Below are 20742 nucleotides of genomic sequence, written 5' to 3'. Positions count from 1 at the left end.
TTGAAGATAGCTATCAGTCAATACATTCAGCATTTCTGTATCCTTCAGTCATTGCTATGCTCCTCAGAACTGCTTTCTTCATAAACATTAACTATACAAACCTGTGTTTGTTGCCCAAATAAAAACCATTTTCCTTCAAAATCTCTGCACCTCCTGACAAGGGTACTGGCTGAGTTGCTGGTTTCTCACTGTGCTTTGTGTCTTCCCACCTGGCATTGAGAAGGAACCCCACTACTCAAACATTTGGGGTCAGAGGTACCTGGGCGCAGTGCTTGGCCTGGTGCTAGGGCTCCTCTGCCATCTACTTGTTGCCACTTCTTAACCAAAAAGCGTAACCTACACAAAAAGGAAGAAAAACGCTGAAAACCAGAGCAAAGCCAGGGTTTAAATAACCAAGAACATTTAGCCCTGACCAGACCCTGTAGTCAGAGAAGGCAATGGCACCCCACTCCAGTACTCTTGCCTGGGAAATCCCATGGACAGAGGAGCCTGGTAGGCTACAGTCCATGGGGTCGCACAGAGTCAGACACGACTGACGTGACTTAGCAGCAGCAGACCCTGTAGTGCGAGCACAGCCCCCACTCCGGCAGTATCTTCCCAGGCCGCTCCCAGCCCCACCCTGCTCTCGCTCCCAGCCCAGCTCCCCAACCCGCCTCTCCAATCACAGCCCCGCCCCCCAGCCCCACCCAAGCAGTCTCCAGCACCTCCCCAGGCCCCGCCCCACTCCCAGCCCTTCCAATCAGCCCCGCCCTCCGCTCCCAGCCCCGCCAGCTCCGGGTCTGTCGGGCTCGAAGGCCTCACGCTCTCCATGCATCCCTCCATTCATGGGGACCAGAGGTGAAGCAGTGTGGGGGCCCCGATGCCCCTCTCTTCCATGACCCCTGGCAGCACCCCCACAGCACTGCTGCTGCTGGGTCCCAAGTCTGCGAGGCACTGCAGTGTGCTGACTGGAAGACGGACCATCTGGCCACCCCCACCCACATGTGACCTTCTTCCTGGCCCAGGGTGGGCTCTCCAAAAATATACGACAGATGGGTTTCAGAGTGACAGTTAGGTGGGTGGACCGTCTGCCCTCAGATGAACTCAGAGGGAGGCCCCCACCCCCACAGGGGGCTCCCAGCAGGTGTGCAGCTGAACCAGCTGGGGTGCTGCATCTCTGAGGGCCTTGGGACCCCCTGACCTTTGCATACAGTACAGAAAAGAGGCAAGGGTGCCCCGCTCACCCCATGGCACCTGTTCTTGCAGACAGGTGAGTGTGGCCTGGAAGAGGCACCTCTGTGGGCAACACAGAGCAGACACAGATGCACAGTTCTTAGTAGAACAGACGTTTTTAGAAATATAGCAGATATTAAAATTATAAAATAAAATAGATTTTCATCACTGTTAATTGTGAAACAGTCAAAATTTCTTGTCTTCACACCAGGGAGTCCACCCCACTCCTAAAGTGCCTCCTGCACACACACTGGAGGCTGGGCAGGGCCAGGAAGGTGGACACTCAGAGGCAGGGGCACCTCCTGCCCACAGCGCAGGCTCAGAGCTTGTCTACAGGGAGGGCTGGGGGGCACGTCTTCCTGTGCACATGGCGACCTTTATGTAACACAGATTTGACTAAAACATAAGAAACTGAAATGCAAAGAAGTGAAATACAGTTTTAAGCATGATCAGACTGTCATCACAAGAGCCCCGTTAAGAGGAAGGATTTGTTTTATAATAAAAAGGCAGCCTTACACCTTTCTGTCTTAGAAGATGTAGCTCTGAATAACATGGTTTCCAGAAGATGAAGGTCGTTTACATTTTAAGGCCTCAAATGTCATTCATCTTAAAAGAGGAAACAACTGTAGAGTTTAAAAGACCGAAAGACCTCACACCAGCAGACAGGCAGTACCTGAGGACGGCGATCACCACCCTGACGGCCGTGCGGAACCTGGTGAAGGGGCGGGACTCCGCTGCCTTCTTGTCTGCTTTGGAAGGGAACACCCCCAGGTGGGCGATCATGGACAGGGTTTCCTGTTCAGAGTCCTGGAAGCCACCGATGAGCAGCAGGAGGTACTTCTTCTGATAAATCAGGGCTTTTCTAAAGCTCTCTGCTCTCAAATAACGCAGGTACAACTTTTCCATCTAAAAGAAAAAAAACAGTGAAACTCGGTCACAGGACAAAGACATCCTCCTCAGAAGTCTCCACAGCAAAGCTGTTGCACCAGGTGCTTTAAAAGAACCAGACTTTCTCCTCAGAAATTATCACAGGGGTTGGCTCCCATGACATCTGTGACCAGAACCAACCTTGCTGTTCAGAGTTCCATCTGGTTTATCAGATGAAACGCAGAGCAGATGCTGCTTTGCCAGCACTGGAGGAGCCCGAGGGCCCCAGCAATCAGCCACCGAGCGTGGGCCAGTCTAGGGGCAGGTGGAGCTCCGCTCCCAGGCCCGTGGGCGTCCAGGGAGGGGAGGTGCAGGAATCCTGAGGTCACAGGCAGAGGTCGGCATCCTATCCTGATGGGGCTTCCCTCGAGAGGCCCACAGCTTGGGCCTCATGGTCAGAAACGCTGCGTAAACTGCGGGCCAAGGGTTTTCTCAGGCTGCAGACACGATGCCCTGAGATTCAAGGCATCAGGGGTTTCACCCCAACCCAGGATCTTAAGAGGCACCACGGGTGGAGCCTGGAGGCTCTGCAAGGAAGTAAGAACACTCCGCAGGACACTGGCTTGGGGAATAAATGTTGTGTTACACGTGTGGTCTTATACTCATCAAACCCACAGCAAGTATAGCCCCAAGAGTGGCCCCCACGTGATGACAACGTGGGTCTATCGACTGCCACACACGCACCATCTCGAGGAAGTGGATGGTGTTCGGGGGCTAGGGGTGGGAAATCTCCGTAATTTCCCTTCACTGCTGTCGTGAACTTAAAACTTGCCTAAAAACATGAACAAGTCAGCAGCGGCCAGGAGATGGCATCCCCACACTAACACCGCCCGCAGGCTCGCACTCACCTTGGCACTGCAGGCACCGGCGTCCAGTGCTGGGTCCGGGTGTCGTGCTGAGCCTGGTGAGACCATCTTGTCCTGCTTCCAGGCAGACCTGTCTGACCTCTGCAAGGACCACAGATGGTGTGTCTATATAGTCGTTCTCCCGGCAGAGCATCTCGAGAAGAGCATCTGACAGCACAGTCAGGACTGCTCCCAGCCCCGAGCCATCCCCCACACATGCCCTCTGGACACAGCGGGGCTGGGGCAGGTGCCAGCCACCTGGGTCCCACTTCAGCCTCTTCTCAGTGGTGCCCAAACTGTCACGTGATTATTAACAGACCATTAACACTCAGAGGTGGTTTTGACCCACCATTTACTGAAGTATGATTGCACAAAAGGTACATCTTTATTAAAAACGAAACCCTCAACATTTGAGAATTCAAAGCTTTAAGCCTACTAGATACTCTCATTCTCCCTGGTCCTAGAAAGGCAACTCCCGGCAGATGCAGACAGTTGGCTCTGTTCCAGTCCTGTGAACCACACACCCTGGACACCTTGGGGGCCATGCTGTGAAGAGGGGACATGGTGACCAGGCCACGGTCCCACATTGGTGGCATGGCCTGACACCATGCTGTGCCAAGCACCCCGCAGCTCCAGAGAGGACACATGAACAGAAGGAGGACCGTACAGGGAGGGTCAAGGCTGCCACTCACAACAGATGGCCAGGAGCTTCCTGTTGCCCAGGCTGAGGATAAGTGGGAGCCCTTGTTGGGGTCATGTGATCAGTGGCCTTCAAGGCGGCCTGGCCATGGCCCACCATGCAGGGCAGTACCAGGAGGAGGCAGGTGCTGGGCTGTGCCACCTCCCTGCTGGGCAGAAGGCAGAGACCATGCTCAAGATTCTAATACAGCCTAGCCTCCCTAGAAGGAGAAGCTTCAGGGACAAAGGCCACCTTGACAGGAAGGAGACGCCCGTGTCAGTTCGCCCCCAGCCACCTCTGACTCACTCATTCCTTTAATGTCCTGATTGGCTAACTTCCACGGGAGAGACAAAAGCATCCCAGGAGACCACGCCTTTAGTCCACCCAGGGTGCTCTGAACAAGAAGCCTCAAAACACACTCCAAGCAGTAGCCAGAGGGGCAGAGAGCCAGGCACTCTGCCCATGGCAGCCCTCGCCTTATAACCCCTCCTGCAAAGGAGCAGAGCCATGGGTCTGCTTGTGGGTGGGCCCCACGTCACAAGCACAGAGGGCTCTGCCTTCGACAGAGCTTCACACCGACAGAGTAGAACTGGACAGAACCGAAAGACAGACCCCACGCCAACAGGACCCGCCCGGCCTCGAGAGGACACTCTGCCTCGCAGCACCAGAAATAAGCATGCACATCACTAAAACCTTCCGAAAGAGAAGACGCTAGGCACAGACGGTGCGTTTAGCCAACATTTAAAGAAGAAAAAAACACCAGCTCCACATACTCTCTTCCAGAAAACCAAGGAGGGAAATGTCCCAGCTCGTTACTAAGAGCCAAACCAGACACAACAAAAAACCTGTCCAGATTAATATCCCTCCTGAAATCAGACACAGAAATGCACAACGATATGTAAGCAAATAGACCCAGCAGCACATGGAAAGAAAAATACATCGTGACCCGGTCGGGTTTTTCCTGGAACAACGAAGAGTCCACACTCAACAGTCAATGGACTTCACCATATTAAGAGACTAAACAAGAAAGACCAAACTATCACACCAACAGAAGAAAGGGCATGAAAGACTCCGACATCCACTCATGACAAAAGTCCCAGCAAACCAGGAACTGGAGGGAGCCTCTTCAAACTGACCCCAGGGCATCGTCCTCCAGGGGAAAACAGGCTCCATCTGGGATGGGATGGGGCTGGGTGTCCTCTCCAGCCAGGCAGGGGGCAAGGACAGGAAATCACAGCCATGCCAAGTAGAAAGAAGGAAACAGCCCCCATGTGCATATGACAGGATGGCCCAGGTAGAAGATCCTACAGATAGGCTTCTGGGGCCAAAAAGTAAGGCTTGGAAGATCGCAGAATGCAAGGTGGGTCTGTGAACATCAATCACATTTCTGCACACCAGCCACAAACACCCAGAAAACAGAAAGCTTGAAAAGTACCATTTACAGCAGCCCGCTAAAAAATGAGTTCTTTACGTAAAAGTCTAACCTAATGTGACAGGATCTGCAGGCTGATAGCTACAGCACATTTAGGAAAAGAATTTTAAAACATCTGAACACATGGACACGGAAGTAGACAGATGGGGAGATTCAAGACAGTTCAAGTGCAGTTACAGATGTCAATTCTGCCCAAATGTTTAATGAAAAATCTGCTTCATAATTCACAAAAGAAAAATGTACCCTTTTAAAGGGAGAAAGTGAACTGGCACTAGTGGACCCGGTTACCAATGCAGGAGATGTCAGAGACAGGTCCGATCCCCGGGTCGGGAAGACCCCCTGGACGAGGGCGTGGCCACCCACCCCAGTATTCTTGCCTGGAGGATCCCATGGACAGAGGAGCCTGGCGGGCTATAGTCCATGGGGTCACAAAGAGCCAGACACGACTGAAGCGACTTAGCACGCAGTGTGAAACTGAACTGGCTCTGGTATATCCCTCGGGTTGTGCAACCATCACCGCTTCCCAGTTTCATCACCCAGAGCCGAGTGCCCTGAGCACTCACTCCCCACTGCCTCCCTCCAGCCACGAACAACCTACGATCTTGCCCCTGCGATTGTCTGTTCTGGGCATTTCGTACCAGTGGAGCCTACACATACTGTCATCTCTGGGAACTGGCTTCTTTCACCTTTCATAATGTTTTCAAAGCTTACCCACACTGTAGCACTCATCAGTCCTTTATTCCTATTTATTGCCAAATAATACTCCATTTATGGATATGTGTTGTGTGCTGTCCTTAGTCGCTCAGTTGTGTCCAACTCTTTGCGACCCCATGGACTGCAGCCCGCTAGGCTCCTCTGTCCATGGGGATTCTCCAGGCAAGAATACTGAAACGGGTTGCCATGCCCTCTTCCAGGGGATCTTCCCAACCCAGGGATCCAACTCAGGTCTCCCGCACTGCAGGCAGATTCTTTACCATCTGACCCACCAGGGAAGTCCAAGAATCCTGGAGTGGGTAGCCAATCCCTTCTTTAGAGAATCTTCCCAACCCAGGAACCGAACCGGGTCTCCTGCATTACAGGTGGATTTTTTAACCAGTGAGCTACCAGGGAAGCCCCCATTTACTGATGCATCACATTTTACTTACACATTTATCAATTAATGAACTTTTGGATTATTCCCACATTTGGAAGGATGAATACTGGCAATAAGAAAGCTTGTGCACCAGTTTCCATGTGGACATATTTGCATTTTTATTTCTCCTGAGGGAAGCCCTAGAGGCAGGACTGCAGGATGAAGACAGCAGCCTCATCTGTTTTGAGGAACTGCTCGGCTGTTTTCCAAAGTGGCTGTACCATTTTACCTTTCTAATTCTCCCCACATTGATGTACAGACTACAGTCCCAGTCAAAACAACCAGCAAGATTCTAAAATTTATATTGAAGAGCAGAGGAACTAGCCTAACCAAGTCATTTGAAAAAGAGAGAAAAAAAAATGGAGCATTCCACTACCTGAACATATCAATCAGTTCAGTCCAGTCGCTCAGTTGTGTCCAACTCTTTGCGACCCCATGGCGTGCGCCAGGCTTCCCTGTCCATCACCAACTCATGGAGCTTGCTCAAACTCATGTCCATCGAGTCGGTGATGCCATCCAACCATCTCATCCTCTGTTGTCCCCTTCTCCTCCTGCCTTCAATCTTCCCCAGCACCAGGGTCTTTTCCAATGAGTCAGTTATTCACATCAGGTGGCCATTTAGGATTGACTGGTTGGATCTCCTTGCGCTCTGAGGGACTCTCAAGAGTCTTCTCCTACACCACAGTTCAAAAGCATCAATTCTTCAGCACTCAGCTTTCTTTATGGTCCAACTCTCACATCCATACATACCACAGGAAAAACCATAGCTTTGACTAGATGGACCTTTGGTGGCAAACTAATGTCTCTGCTTTTCAATATACTGTCTAGGTTGGTCATAGTTTCTCTTCCAAAGAACAAGCATCTTTTAATTTCATGGCTGCAGTCACCATCTGCAGTGACTCTGGAACCCCTCATGCAAGGAGATCCAACCAGTCCATCCTAAAGGAGATCAGTCCTGGGTGTTCATTGGAAGGACTGATGCTAAAGCTGAAACTCTAATACTTTGGCCACCTCATGCGAAGAGTTGACTCACTGGAAAACACTCTGATGCTGGGAGGGATTGGGGCAGGAGGAGAAGGGGACGACAGAGGATCAGATGGCTGGATGGCATCACTGACTCGATGGACATGAGTCTGAGTGAACTCCGGGAGCTGGTGATGGACAGGGAGGCCTGGCGTGCTGCGATTCATGGGGTTGCAATCATGGGGTTGCAAAGAGTCGGACACGACTGAGTGACTGAACTGAACTGAAAATAAAAGTCTCTCACTGTTTCCATTGTTTCCCCATCTTTTTGCCATGAAGTGATGGGACCAGATGCCATGATCTTAGTTTTCTGAATATTCAGTTTTTAAGCCAGGTTTGTCACTCTCCTCTTTCACTTTCATCAAGAGGCTCTTTAGTTCCTCTTCACTTTCTGCCATAAGGGTGGTGTCATCTGCGTATCTGAGGTTATTGATATTTCTCCCTGCAATCTTGATTCCAGCTTGTGCTTCATCCAGCCCGGTATTTTGCATGATGTACTCTGCATGTAAATAAGCAGGGTGACAACAAAAAGCCTTGAGGTACTCCTTTCCCAATTTGAAACAAGTCTGTTGTTCCATGTCCAGTTCTAACTGTTGCTTCTTGACCAGCATACAGATTTCTCAGGAGGCAGGTAAGGTGGACTGGTATTCCTATCTCTTTAAGAATTTCCCACAGTTTGTTGTGATCTACACAGTCAAAGGCTTTGGTGTAGTCAATAAAACACAAGCAGATGTTTTTCTGGAATTCTCTTGCTTTTTCTTATGATCCCATGATGTTGGCAGTTTGATCTTTGGTTCCTCTGCCTTTTCTACGTAATATAAATCTACATTAATCAGGCAGCTCATGAAGAACAGACATATAGACCAGTGGGACAGAACAAAGAATCCAGACATAAAGACACAAATATTGTTGAATGGGTACAAGGACAACTCAGGGAGAAATGAGAATCTTGTCGACAAAGTGTGTGGGAGTCCCGGATAGCAACAGGCGTAAAATAGGCCTCTACCTACCCTCAAACCGAAACGAAACGAACTGCAAACAGATCATGGACCTAAACATAAAAAGAACAACTCTACGACTCTTGGCAGGGCCCATACAAGAACAAACTGATACAGGACTGCATCAAAATTAAAGACTTTTGTTCTGCAAAGGACATGACACAGGAGAACAAACTCAGATGGGGAGAAAATATTTGCAAATTATATTTCTGACAAAGGAGCTATATCCAGACCATATAAAGAACTCTCAAAACTCAACAATAAGAAAACAAATGATCCAACTGAAGAAGAGGCAAAAGACTTTAACTGACACTTCTCCAGAAGATCCTCAGACACCATGTCACATCTGTCAGCATTCTGCTGAGATGACAGGTAAAACACTAAACGCAAAGACGCAGAGAAGCTGGAACCCTCACTGAAATGCAGCTTTTCTGGAAAGCTCTGGACACCGAACACACAGTGACCACTGGACACAGCAATGTCCCAGCTGGGGATTCACACAGAGAAAGGAACCTGTGCCCACACTCGTAAGCTGAAGCACATTCATGCCAGGCAGAGCCACTCAATAATGGATGGGACTGAGCTGTGGACACTCCACCTGATGGACCTCCAATGCTTTCCAGAAGAAGCGAATGGCCCCTCAAAGGCCCCAGCCTCGTGATCCCACTTACAGACTCCATCATACTACCAAGGCAGAGTTAACTGAAGGTAAATTTTAAAATAATTTGGAAACATTTCCATTGTTTAAAAAAAAAAGTAATAAAAGCAAATTGCCCACAGGAAACCTAAATATAAAAAAGAAAAAAAAACAAGGCATTCCTGAGAAAGCGCCTATCAAATGACACAACCAGGAAAATTATCTATTATTTTCACTAGACGAAAGTCAAATAAAACTCTAATAAAATTTATCAGATTATTCAAGTCTTGGTCGAAATTTCTTTCCATGAGCAGGTACCAGACGCCATCTCCTGAGGAGGGTCACGTGGGTGTGCACACATCACTGTCTGCACAGAGCCAGTGTGCCGGGTGCGGCCCGAGGCCTCTGGGGCTCCTGGAGCGTACCTTGCGAGCGCAGCCCTCCTGTGAGGTCCTCGGGGCCCGGTGTGTCCTCTCCAGCCGTGACAAGGCCTTGCACAGCTCCGCCTTCTCCCGCGTCACCGTGCTGAGTGCTCTGCTCAGGGACTCGTTGTCCTTCAGCAGGACGTCCACCAGCTGGATCTGCAGCTCCGCCGCTGTTTTCTTCTTGAGGAGAAAACAAGATCAGCGTCTGAGAGTGTTTAGTTAAAAGGAATGCAAGCTACTTGTGCTTGCATTGCTGGCTATTTCCAGGGATTTTACCTTTAAACATATTTGCATTTGGTGGCAAGCCTAAGGGGCTGGGCAGAGTGCATCAAGTCACATTCTTTCGGGCATCAGCCCGGGAAGCGTGTTAGGAAACACAACCCGCTCCAACAGCGCCTTTGTCAGGGGTAGCGCACGAAGGGCAGTGGGAAGAGCGTGCTCATCCCCAGGGGCCCCCAAGGACAGGTTCATTCTTTCCAGGCCAGTGGGCACGGCGGGTCAGGCCTCCTGCTGCCTGCACTGTCCTACCTGTCCCAGAACTCTGTCAGGAATTCATAGCAGCAGTCAGGACTCCTGAAGGCCCCTTTCAGCTCGATTTCAGCCCAGAGCCTCAGCACAAGTGCAGGGCCATCAGCCACAGAGCAGGACAGACCAGCGCCACCGTGGGCACCATGGACAGTGCCCTCAGCCAATCATAAAACAGGCTGATGGGGGGTAGGCAGGACTGGCCACAGTGAACAAGAAAGCTGGTCTCACCCGGCAGGAGCTGGACGTGCCCAATTCAGACTTCAGTGTCTCCAGTGTGTGCAGCAAAGACGCCACTGCCTTCTCATTTGACGACGTCCAATCACTGATCGTCCTGGAGAAGGACACAGACACTCAGCAGGTGCACACGGCTCCCAGTGGCAGACACCCAAAGCTACGCAGGTACTCCACACAGCACCCAGAGTGCTCTGCAGTGACTGTGGCAGCCAGGATACAGTGCAGCCTGGGGGTGGGCGGTCTGTGAAGCCAGAACCCTCCGGCCACTGACCACTTACCTCTGAGGCTCCCTCAGTGAGTCCCTCTCCCTCTGCTGCTCTCTGCTGGGACTCTGAGTCGGCTACTCAGAGATGGTCAGCTATTCTAAGCGAGATTTCACCGCTCCAATAACTAAACTCAATTACAGGAGAGGGGCTGTAGCGGCTGAGCTTTTGTATGCTCAAAAAATGGCAAATAAATGTTCTTTCCCACCAAACAGCAGGGTCTTGGGTCCTCGACAAGGCAGAGGCATCCTGGTCCCAGGTGCAGCGGCCCCAGGGCCTCAGGCAAGGCAAACCCTGCATAGACACAGGGTGCCACCCACCCTGGAGCGCTGGGCTTGGGCCGGACCCTCTGGGCGGGGAGCGCTTATAAAGGGGCGTGGAGACACCCAATCATCTGTCACGTTAGAAGGCAAACCCATATCCTGTGGTCATCTTTCCAGAGAACACTGTGGATGAATTTATCCACACGCGTGGGATGAGAAAGTCTGTCTCGTTAAAACCTGGGCCTCAATCAAAGGCCCCAAATGCAGGGTTTTCTTGGCACCACAGGTGCTAGGCAGCAGGGGGCGGGCCCTGAGCCACTTACCTGTCCACCGTCTGGTTGATGAAGCTGGTGAGAAGCCCCGCGGCGCAGAGTAGCTGCTGCCGCACCTTCTCCAGGCCCCGCTGCTGCTCACGGAGGCGCTCTGGCTCCGCGTTTGGCAGCGCCACCCGCGCCTGCAGCTCCTGCACGGTCCGCTGCAGCTGCTGGATCTTGTGCTCATCCCGCTGGTGCTGCAGCTCCAGCTCCCGCTGTGGGCGAGGAAGCAACTTCACACACAGCCCAGGGCAGAGACGGGGCCCAGGGTGCAGCACGGAGGCTGCCCTCCCAGCTCGAACTGACCAGGACGTGCTCTAGGCAGAGACTCTGGGTACCACACTGAGTCGGGGGAGGAGTCAGGGGAGGATGGCCCTGCCCCAGACAAGCTGCATGGCAGGCCTCGAGGACCCTTGGACAGGGCCCAGGATGGGGCGCACACAGGGGTGATGGTAGCAGGGAACCACAGCCCAAGCACCCCTCTGCCTCTGCAGGCGCCCCAGCAACAAGAGGGCAGGCTGGGTCATGAGGCTCTCTGCCACCCCCCTTGTGACCTGCCCTCCACTGTGGAGGAACCAGGCCACTTCCTGCCTGGTGCCCAGGACCAGTGCCCAAGGGAGGAGGCATAGGGAGGGGGGCTCCAGGGAACCGAAGACAGCCTGGCAGGACCAGACAGGACCAGGCAGAGAAGGTGCAGGCCTGGCCCACCCCCACTCAGGCCAGCACATGGGCTGGGCCTACTCTTCACCCAGCACCTCCCGACCCCTCCCCAGCACATCACCTCCTCAGGAAATGGCAGTCTTTATTGATTTTCCAAATGAGGAAAAAGGAACAAAACCGAGGGACCTGCTGATTTGCTTAAAAAAAAAAAAAAAAAAAAAAGAAATTGGCCCTGAAGTAACTATAAGAAGCCTGGGCCATTATGGCCAGAAAAAGACCCCATAATCCGGATCAAGTTAACTGCCTGCAGTAAAAGTAACACCAAAATGACAACATAGTTCTTAACAAAAAAATACATATCAAGGTACATTGTGAAGGACAGTTAATAATTTAACTTGGAAAACACTTTGTATTTATTTTTTAAGTAACTACATTATCATACGTTCCTGGAACTCGCTCTGGGGGCCCTGAATGACCAAAGCCCAACCAGGGCCATGACTTCAGCTCCTCCATCAGGAAACCCCCCGGCCAGACTCTGCCCTCTGCCACAGCCCCAGACGACCCCTCCACTGCCAAGACTTCTAGTGATGAAACATAACTAAGTCCAAGGCTGTCTAACCCCTCAAGAAACACTACGAATTACTCACACACAACACACGTGAACCTGGAAACCACCACGGCGGGGCCAGACACAGAAGGCTACACACCATATGATTCACTGATATGAACCGTCCAGGAGGGGCAGAAAGTCAGTCAGTGGGTGCCGGGGCTGGGGTGCCTGCTCACAGGTTCATCCTGGGAGATGAACATCTTCTAAAATCAACTGAGTGATGGCTGCACAACTTCTAAATATACTAAAAATTGCTGAACTGTGAAATGTAAATTGGTGAAGTCAACAGTGTGTGAATATCTCACTAGTATTTATTTTTTGACCATTTAATGGCAGGCTAACCATTAAAAAGACCAGGCCATTGGTTTTCCTTGTGTGCTTTAAAACCTTTTTCAATTCAGTTCAGTTGCTCAGTCATATCTGACTCTGTGACCCCATGAATCGCAGCATGCCAGGCCTCCCTGTCCATCACCAACTCCCGGAGTTTACCCAAACTCATGTCCATCAAGTGGGTGACGCCATCTAGCCATGTCATCTTCTGTCATCCCCTTCTCCTCCTGCCCCCAATCCCTCCCAGCATCAGGGTCTTTTCCAATGAGTTAACTCTTCGCATCAGGTGGCCAAAGTATTGGTGTTTCAGCTTCAACATCAGTCCTTCCAATGAATACCCAGGACTGGTGTCCTTTAGGATGGACTGGTTGGATCTCCTTGCAGTCCAAGGGACTCTCAAGAGTCTTCTCCAACACCACAGTTCAAAAATATCAATTCTTCGGTGCTCAGCTTTCTTCACAGTCCAACTCTCACATCCATACATGACCACTAGAAAAACCATAGCCTTGACTAGACAGATCTTTGTTGGCAAGGTATTGTCTCTGCTTTTTAATATGCTATCTAGGTTGGTCATAACTTTCCTTCCAAGGAGTAAGCATCTTTTAATTTCATGGCTGCAATCACCATCTGCAGTGATTTTGGAGCCCCAAAAAATAAAGTCTGACGCTGTTTCCACTGTCTCCCCATGTATTTCCCATGAAGTGATGGGACCAGATGCCGTGATCTTCGTTTTCTGAATGTTGAGCTTTAAGCCTACTTTTTCACTCTCCTCTTTCGCCTTCATCAAGAGGCTTTTTAGTTCCTCTTCACTTTCTGCCATAAGGGTGGTGTCGTCTGCATATCTGAGGTTATTGATATTTCTCCCGGCAATCTTGATTTCAGCTTGTGCTTCTTCCAGCCCAGCGTTTCTCATGATGTACTCTGCATAGAAGTTAAATAAGCAGGGTGACAATATACAGCCCTGACATACTCCTTTTCCTATTTGGAACCAGTCTGTTGTTCCATGTCCAGTTCTAACTGTTGCTTCCTGACCTGCATACAGGTTTCTCAAGAGACAGATCAGATGGTCTGGTGTTTCCATCTCTTTCAGAATTTTCCACAGTTTACTGTGATCCACATAGTCAAAGGCTTTGGCATAGTCAATAAAGCAGAAATAGATGTTTTCCTGGAACTCTCTTGCTTTTTCGATGATCCAGCAGATGTTGGCAATTTGATCTCTGGTTCCTCTCTGCCTTTTCTAAAACCAGCTTGAACATCAGGAAGTTCACGGTTCACGTACTGCTGAAGCCTGCCTTGGAGAATTTTGAGCATTACTTTACTAGTGTATCAGCTGAGTGCAATTGTGCGGTAGTTTGAGCATTCTTAGAATTTGACAAAACACAAAGATAGAAATTATAAAGGTAATTTTTCCAACATTTTAAAAAATATTTTTAAAAGAACAAAATAAAAGTGAATTCATGAGAAAACACAGAATATAATATCCTCAGAAACAAATACTTTTGGTTGACATATAATGTATCTAAAATTAAGATCTATCCAAAAGATAAAGGAGGGAACACTTCCAAATCCACTCTGCACAGCCAAGACCTTCCTGATACCAGAACCAAAAACACAGGAAAACTACAGAACAATATTGCTCATAAATATAAATGCAAAATTCTTAACAAAATACTAGCAAACTGAATTCAGCACTAATTTAAAAAGAATTATACACTAAATTCTTTACTGTCTAAGCCACCAGGGTAAAGAATCCACCTGCAATGTGGGAGACCTGTGTTTGACCCCTAGGCTGGAAAGATCCCCTGGACGGCATGGAAACCCACTCCGGTATTCTTGCCTAGAGTCCATAAGGTCACAGAGTCAGACATGACTGAGCAGCTAAGCACCTCACATACACCAAATTCAAGAGGAATGCAGCCCAAGAGGGCCAGGATGGCTGAAAATATGAAAATCAATCAATTCAGAAGCACAACGGAAGCACAAAAGCCGTAAATCTCAAAAGACAGTGAAAGAGCACACCCAATACTCTCAATATTAAAATAAACTCGAAAAGACTGAATCAACTAGAAATGGAAGGGTCCTTCCTCTGATAAGGGGCAGCGACAAAAATCAAACAACTACCATCGTAGTCAGTGGTAAAAGACGGACTGCTCCCCCAAGATCGGCAATGGGGCTGGACCCTTGCCCTCACGTCTGCTTCAGCCCTCTTGTAGGTTCTGGCCAGGGCAGTCAGGCAAAGAGAAGAGAGAAGGCTTCCAGGTGGGAAAGGAACAAGCCAAACTATGCCTCTCTGCAAAAAGCATGGTCTTCAATGTTGAAAATTCCAAAGAATCTATTAAAAATATTGGGGCTCATAGGCCAGTTCAGCGAAGTGGCAGGACACCAGATCCAAGTATGGAAGTCACCTGCATTGCTACATGGTCGCAACAAGCAATCTGAAAACAGAAGTAAAAAATAACACCACTTACAACAGCATCAAAATATAACATTTAGGAATAAACAAAAGAAATGCAAGGTTTACCACCTGAAGTGATAAAACAAAGATCTAAATAAAGCAACTGAGCAAATAAATGAAGAGACCCTCAGACTTCTCCAATGGGAAGACCTAACACTGTTGAGGAGACAACACCCCCAGAGCACTTTGCAGACTCAGTGCAATTCCTACCGAGACCCCAAGGGTCTTAACACAGAAGCCAAAGCGCCATTCACAGAGACACATGGAACTGCTTGGGCCTGAGGATCCACAATGACCTCGGGAAGGAACAAGGTAGGAGGACGCAAGCTCCTGGCTCCACTTGCCACCAGGCTGCAGCGACCAGGCCGAGGGGCAGCCCCGGGGCCAGCACAGGCACGCTCACCAGCGTCTCCTTGTCTCTCTGCCACCTGCTCCACGGCTGTGTCTCCGCTCGGCTGGGCCTCAGCTCCGCTCCTGTCCTCGCGTCCTCGCATGTGTCCTGCTCTACCTGTCCCCGGCCCCGCGCCGGCCTCTCCCGCGTTCCAGGCAGGGTCTCCGGAGGCGTCTTCGGCGCTGCACTTACCTCCTGCTCCCGCTCCACCTCCTCGAGGTGCACACGCGCCTCGGCCTCCAGGGCACGCCGCTGCGCAGCCTCCAGCGCCACCTCCAGCTCGCGCACATGCTCCTCCTGGGCCCGCAGCTTCTGCAGCAGCGCCTGGTGTGCAGGCCTCTCTTGAGGCCGCCGGCTCAGCCGCTCCGTCAGGACGCGCTCGTGCTGCAGGGCCTCTGACAGCTCGCGCGCGCGGTCCCGCTCAGCCTCCAGGCTCCGCTGCAGCTCGGACATGTGGCCTCGTTCCTGCGCCAGCAGCGCCTCACAGCGTGACGCCTCGATCTGCAGCTCCTGCCGCAGGTTGTCCTTCGCTGTCTGCTCGTGTTTCAGCACCACGCATAGCTGGTTGCTCTGGGCGCACTGCTGCTCCAAAGACGCCCTTAACTCCTGCGTCAGGGAACAGTGAGGCAAGAAAGATCAAACCTAGAGCAACAGCATCTAGCCAGTTTTCGCAGCCAGAGCTTCTCCTTTGGGTGAAGGGGTGCAAGCAGTAACCGCCCGCCTTGTGACTCTGGATGAGGCACTCTTCCGAGCACAGGGCCACCACCCAATTTGCCTCCCCCTCAAATCTGCAGCCCTGGACCCCACATGGTGCTCAGCTCTTCCAGGCCTGGGGGACACCCCTGACGCACAGCCACATGGCTGCCACGGGGTGCTGGCTCTCTGCCTCCTCGGTACACGGGTGGGGCGCCCACAAGGCTTTGAAGCTGCGCTGGCCTCGCAGAAGCGATTGTGTGGTGGTGGTGGGGGCCACACATGTCTATGCCCACAGGGATTCCCCTCACAGCCCCAGCCCAGGCCCCAGGGCCTGAGCCCCTCACCTCCAGGGTCTTGGCACTCTGGCCCTCTCTCTGCATGTGCTGCAGCCGCTCCTCCTCTAGCTGGCTCTGCAGGGTCTGCTCCTTCACGCGCTCGCCCTCCAGCTGCTGCAGTGCTGCCTGCAGGTCACTCTCCTTACTGTCCAGCACGGACCTGAGTGGAGACATGGGCTCTCAAAGGGACGTGGGCCACTGCCAGGGGCTCCCAGGACCCGGCGGGTGGGCTCCGCTGTGCATTCGGTCCCCACCCTACCAACCCATGGGAGCAGAGCGGCACTCCCCCACACCGATCAGGACATGGGGGGAAACCTGGCTCCAGACATCCCCTTTCACTTCAAGGCTGGGAAGAAGGTGGTGGGAACCATGCAACGTGCACTGACTTTTGCCCAGAAGCCTAAAGACAGGACAGCTAGAAGGGGGAGCCTTGCAGGAGGGCCGCACCTCAACTGGAGGACCTCCTTCTGCACGTCGTTGAGGGACTTGAGCAGCCGCTCATTGTCTTGTCGACACTCGCAGAGCTCGGATTTCAGGTCTCTGACCGCGTTCTGCTCTACCACCAGCAGCTTTCGGACATTATTTGCTTTCTCTTGCTCTTCGTTCAGGGTTTTCTGCAGGTCGCTTGCTATACATTTTTCCTGCTCAACCTTATATGCCAATAATTCAACTAAGAAAGATGAAACGAATTAAAATAGCATTATTCATGAGTCCAGAGTGAACGCACAAATGACTTAGCATACCATTAGTCACAAACTAACGAGGATGGAATATGTTCACTTTGAGGGGGCTAGGGGGAGACAGGAAGTTTCTGTGACCCTGAAGCTGTTGTTTACAACTGCACCAGGATACTCAGGACACATGCCTTCTGCTCACACCACTGCCAGCCTCACCTTATGGCCGGCTGAGCCTCCAGAGACACACTGGGGGAGAGCAAGTGGGATCACCCAGCCATGCAAGGCATGTAATGTGACTGGGGGCGGGCAGGGGGGACGGGGACACGTGCCCTCTTGGTCTCCCAGGGACAGAAGCTGGAGTTCAGCCAAGATGGACCAGCATGGAGCCCACCCTGCCCAGGGCATGAAGCTTGGTGTGACCATCCCGTGGTCACCCTGAAATGCCACCCCACCTGCCACTCCTCCTACCAGAGAATCTAGCCTGGATGGCTTTGCTGGAGAACTCTCCAAACACTAAGGAGGAGGCTGGCATCACCCTGACACTGAAACCAGAAGAAAAAAACTATAGACCAGGACCCTCAGGAACAGAGGTGCAAAACACTCTCCAAACTAGCCCAGAGGTGCACGTGCAAGCTCCAGAAAGCCTCGCAGACCATGCACTTGGTGGCCTGGGGAGATGAGGGGCTGGCCGTCCCGCCCGCAGCACCCACAGGCGAGTGTCAGGGCTGCGCCCACCCTGCCTGCGCAGCCGGTGCTCCTGACGGCTCCCGCGGGCCTCCGCGCTGGTCAGCGCCGTGCACAGCTGCTGCAGTTTCTCCTGGTTTTGCAGGTGCGTCATCCGCAGCTGGGCGCGCAGAGCCTGGATCTCCGACAGCAGGCTGCTCCTGTCTGACAGGCAGAGGTGCTCCAACGACCTCTCCTGCTGGTCCCCCTGAGACGGGGGAAGAGGCAGGGTAGGGGGACGTCAGACACGGCAGGAGAGGGGCTCCCAAGGGCTGGGGGCTGAGCCGGAGCAGCCCCTGCTCCCAGGATCGCTGCCACAGGATGTGTGTGACGACTGTGTGGTGTAAATGTGGGCACAGTGGCACTCAGACTCTCAGATCGCATGAGGCTCCCCCCCCCAGCATCTTGGTCTCACTTTTTGGGCCAGGTCAACACCTGCCATGCACCCTGACCCTCTCTGCCGGGGTTGGGGGCGGGGTGAGGGAGGGAGATGGGGAAGCTGGTGGGAACGGAACTCCCAGGGCCTTGCGGTGCTGACCCTCTGACCTTGGGCTCAGCACTCATAACCTGCAGCTGGGCTGCCTAGAATTGCTGATTTGTTTTCAGAGAAAGGACAGTTATTTTCCGAACAGAAAGAGATACTGAAGGAAGGTAAACGCATTGAGTTTTCCATTTCATGGAATATCATGCATTAAAAGGAGCAATCACTGCCTCTAAGGTCAGGTGAAATACGGGAACCGAAATTCACATCTGAAGCATGCTCTGTCACCCCTGTGTCAGCACTGGCTGCGGGGGATGTGAGGGCACAGCTTACTTGCTCATGAACCACCTTCTCCAGCCTCTCGAGCAGGGAGCCGCAGCCCCCAGGGCCCAAGCCACAGAGCTGGGGCCACAGCTCCACTCTCAGCATCTCCCGCTCCTTCTCAAAGGCCTCCTGTACAGTCTGCAGGAAGTCTCCCCTCCAGTCCAGGCCCACGTTGGAAGATGCCTAAAATATCAAAGCAAAAAACCCATGTTCCTACAGACGCATCCTGCAGGTTCAACAGGACCCACCTGACTGACAGGGACACAGGCACAACCTCAAGCACCCTGGACAGGAGGAGCAAGCGGTACCTCTGGGGGCAGAGAACCCCTCAACCCCAGCGAAGACGGAACACACACCAGCAAGCAAACCTCTTCCCACTGCTATACCAGAGCCCCAGGGCTAGGGGAGGCCGGATCCTGAGTGTGTGTGTGTGTGTGTGTGTGAGTGTGTGTGTGTGTAACGAGCCCAGGGGCTAGGGGAGGCCAGGCCAAGTGTCAGTGTGTGTGTGGGTGTGTATGTATGTGTGTCCATGAGCCGCAGGGCTAGGGGAGGCCAGGCCCCGAGTGTGTGTGTGTATCTGTGTGTATGTGTCTACATGAGCCCCAGGTTTAGGGGAGGCCAGGCCCTGAATTGTGTGTGTGTCTGTGTATGTGTCTGTGTACATGAGCCCTGGGGCTAGGGGAAGCCAGGCCCTGAGTGTGTGTGTGTGTGTCTGTGTATACATGAGCCTGGGACTATGGGAGGGCAGGCCGAATGCGTGTGTGTACACGAGCCCCCAGGCTAGGAGAGGCCAGACCCTGAGTGTGTCTGTATATGTGTCTGTGTGTGTGTACACAAACCTTGGGCTAGGGGAGGCCAGGCCGTGTGTTTGTGCACACACACATGCAGGTACATCTATGTGGTCCGTGTGTGGGGGTGTGTGTGTGTGTGTGTGTGTGTGCGCAGGTGTGTCTGTATAGACCATGCATAGCCTGGCTGCCTTTTGGCGAGCTTGGGCCCGCCTGCCCCCTTCCCCTAAAGCTCGGGGTCTGCCCACTGCTGCAGCCACGCTCCAAGGCCAGCCGGCTCCCTGTGCATGGGGACTCAGCATCTGTCCCTCACCTCCGTGCTGCCTCTCAGTCAAGGAGTGGACACTGAGACCCTGTGGTCACAGACCCCGCCCCCACACCCATCTCCATCACGAGCTGCCAGCAGAGCTCCGTCGCGCCTCTTCCCCGAGCCTCTCCTGCATGAACAGGGTCAGGAAGGTGCTGACATGGGGCTGGAGCCCAAAAGATGCGAGTGAGAGTGGCTGACCAGGCACGGCCTCCCCGCCTACCGCTGACCTGCCTCTTGTCCCTTTACTCCCATTTCTTGACTGGTCCATGCCCACTGCTTCTCTTCTTTACCTTGAAGGCCTGTACCTTCTCTCCCTTCTGGGATCCTGGGGTGGGATGCTCCCTGGGAGCAGGCACTGCCTCCAGCAGGCCCTGGCCCCCAGCTGGAAGGCACTCGAGGCGGGCGCTGGGCTCGCTCCTGCTCAGGATGTGGGGGGGTCCTCGGTATTCGGACAGGGCCAGGATGTGGTGGCTCTCATCACACACCATCTGCAGCAAGGCCTGAAACAGATAAACATTTCAGAAAGAAGGAAAAGAGGCGTGAAGCCTCTCACCATTGCTGTCACCCGTGAAGGCTCACCAGGCTGCCCCACAGCCTTTGAACAGAGTCCACTGCTCTGACCAAACTTTCCTCCTGTAACAGTCAGAGGAAAAGGCAGAGGAACCAGAGATCAACTTGCAAACATCCACTGGGTCATAGAAAAAGCAAGAGAATTCCAGAAAAAACATCTACTTAATTGATAAGCTAAAGCCTTTGTGTGGATCACAACAAACTGTGGAAAATTCTTCAAGAGATGGCAATACCAGACCACCTTACCTGCCTCCTGAGAAACCTGTATGCAGGTCAAGAAGCAACAGAACTGGACATGAAACAACGGACTGTTTCCAAATAGGGAAATGTGTACGTCAAGGCTGTATATTGTCACCCTGCTTATTTAACTTACATGCAGAGTACATTGTAAGAAATGCCAGGCTGGATGAAGCTCAAGCTGAAAACAAGACTGCAGGAAAAAATAACAATAACTTCAGATATGCAGATGACACCACCCTT

The 20742-nt window shown here is 52.2% G+C and overlaps 1 protein-coding gene across 15 annotated transcripts in view; it reads right to left on the bottom strand.

Annotated features, from left to right (window-relative positions):
* The window catches only part of PCNT (pericentrin), a 105700-nt gene that overhangs the window by 3371 nt on the left and 81587 nt on the right, over window positions 1–20742 (bottom strand). For 13 of the 15 annotated variants that reach the window (XM_055569866.1, XM_055569879.1, XM_055569873.1 and 10 more), the window contains 12 exons: window positions 19998–20192; window positions 18604–18777; window positions 17802–17997; window positions 16837–17059; window positions 16399–16549; window positions 15371–15964; window positions 10922–11127; window positions 10067–10169; window positions 9311–9490; window positions 2988–3086; window positions 1886–2118; window positions 260–336 (listed from right to left, as the gene is read on the bottom strand). In XM_055569866.1, coding sequence (XP_055425841.1) covers window positions 260–336; window positions 1886–2118; window positions 2988–3086; window positions 9311–9490; window positions 10067–10169; window positions 10922–11127; window positions 15371–15964; window positions 16399–16549; window positions 16837–17059; window positions 17802–17997; window positions 18604–18777; window positions 19998–20192 — 2431 coding nt within the window. The remainder of the gene's footprint in view (window positions 1–259; window positions 337–1885; window positions 2119–2987; window positions 3087–9310; window positions 9491–10066; window positions 10170–10921; window positions 11128–15370; window positions 15965–16398; window positions 16550–16836; window positions 17060–17801; window positions 17998–18603; window positions 18778–19997; window positions 20193–20742) is intronic. The other 2 variants (XM_055569868.1, XM_055569876.1) reach the window with 2 other exon arrangements.

Source organism: Bubalus kerabau, chromosome 2 (assembly GCF_029407905.1).
Source record: "Bubalus kerabau isolate K-KA32 ecotype Philippines breed swamp buffalo chromosome 2, PCC_UOA_SB_1v2, whole genome shotgun sequence".
Taxonomy (NCBI): domain Eukaryota; kingdom Metazoa; phylum Chordata; class Mammalia; order Artiodactyla; family Bovidae; genus Bubalus; species Bubalus kerabau.
Note: the sequence above shows the minus strand (reverse complement) of the source record. Positions and strands in the feature narration are given on the sequence as shown.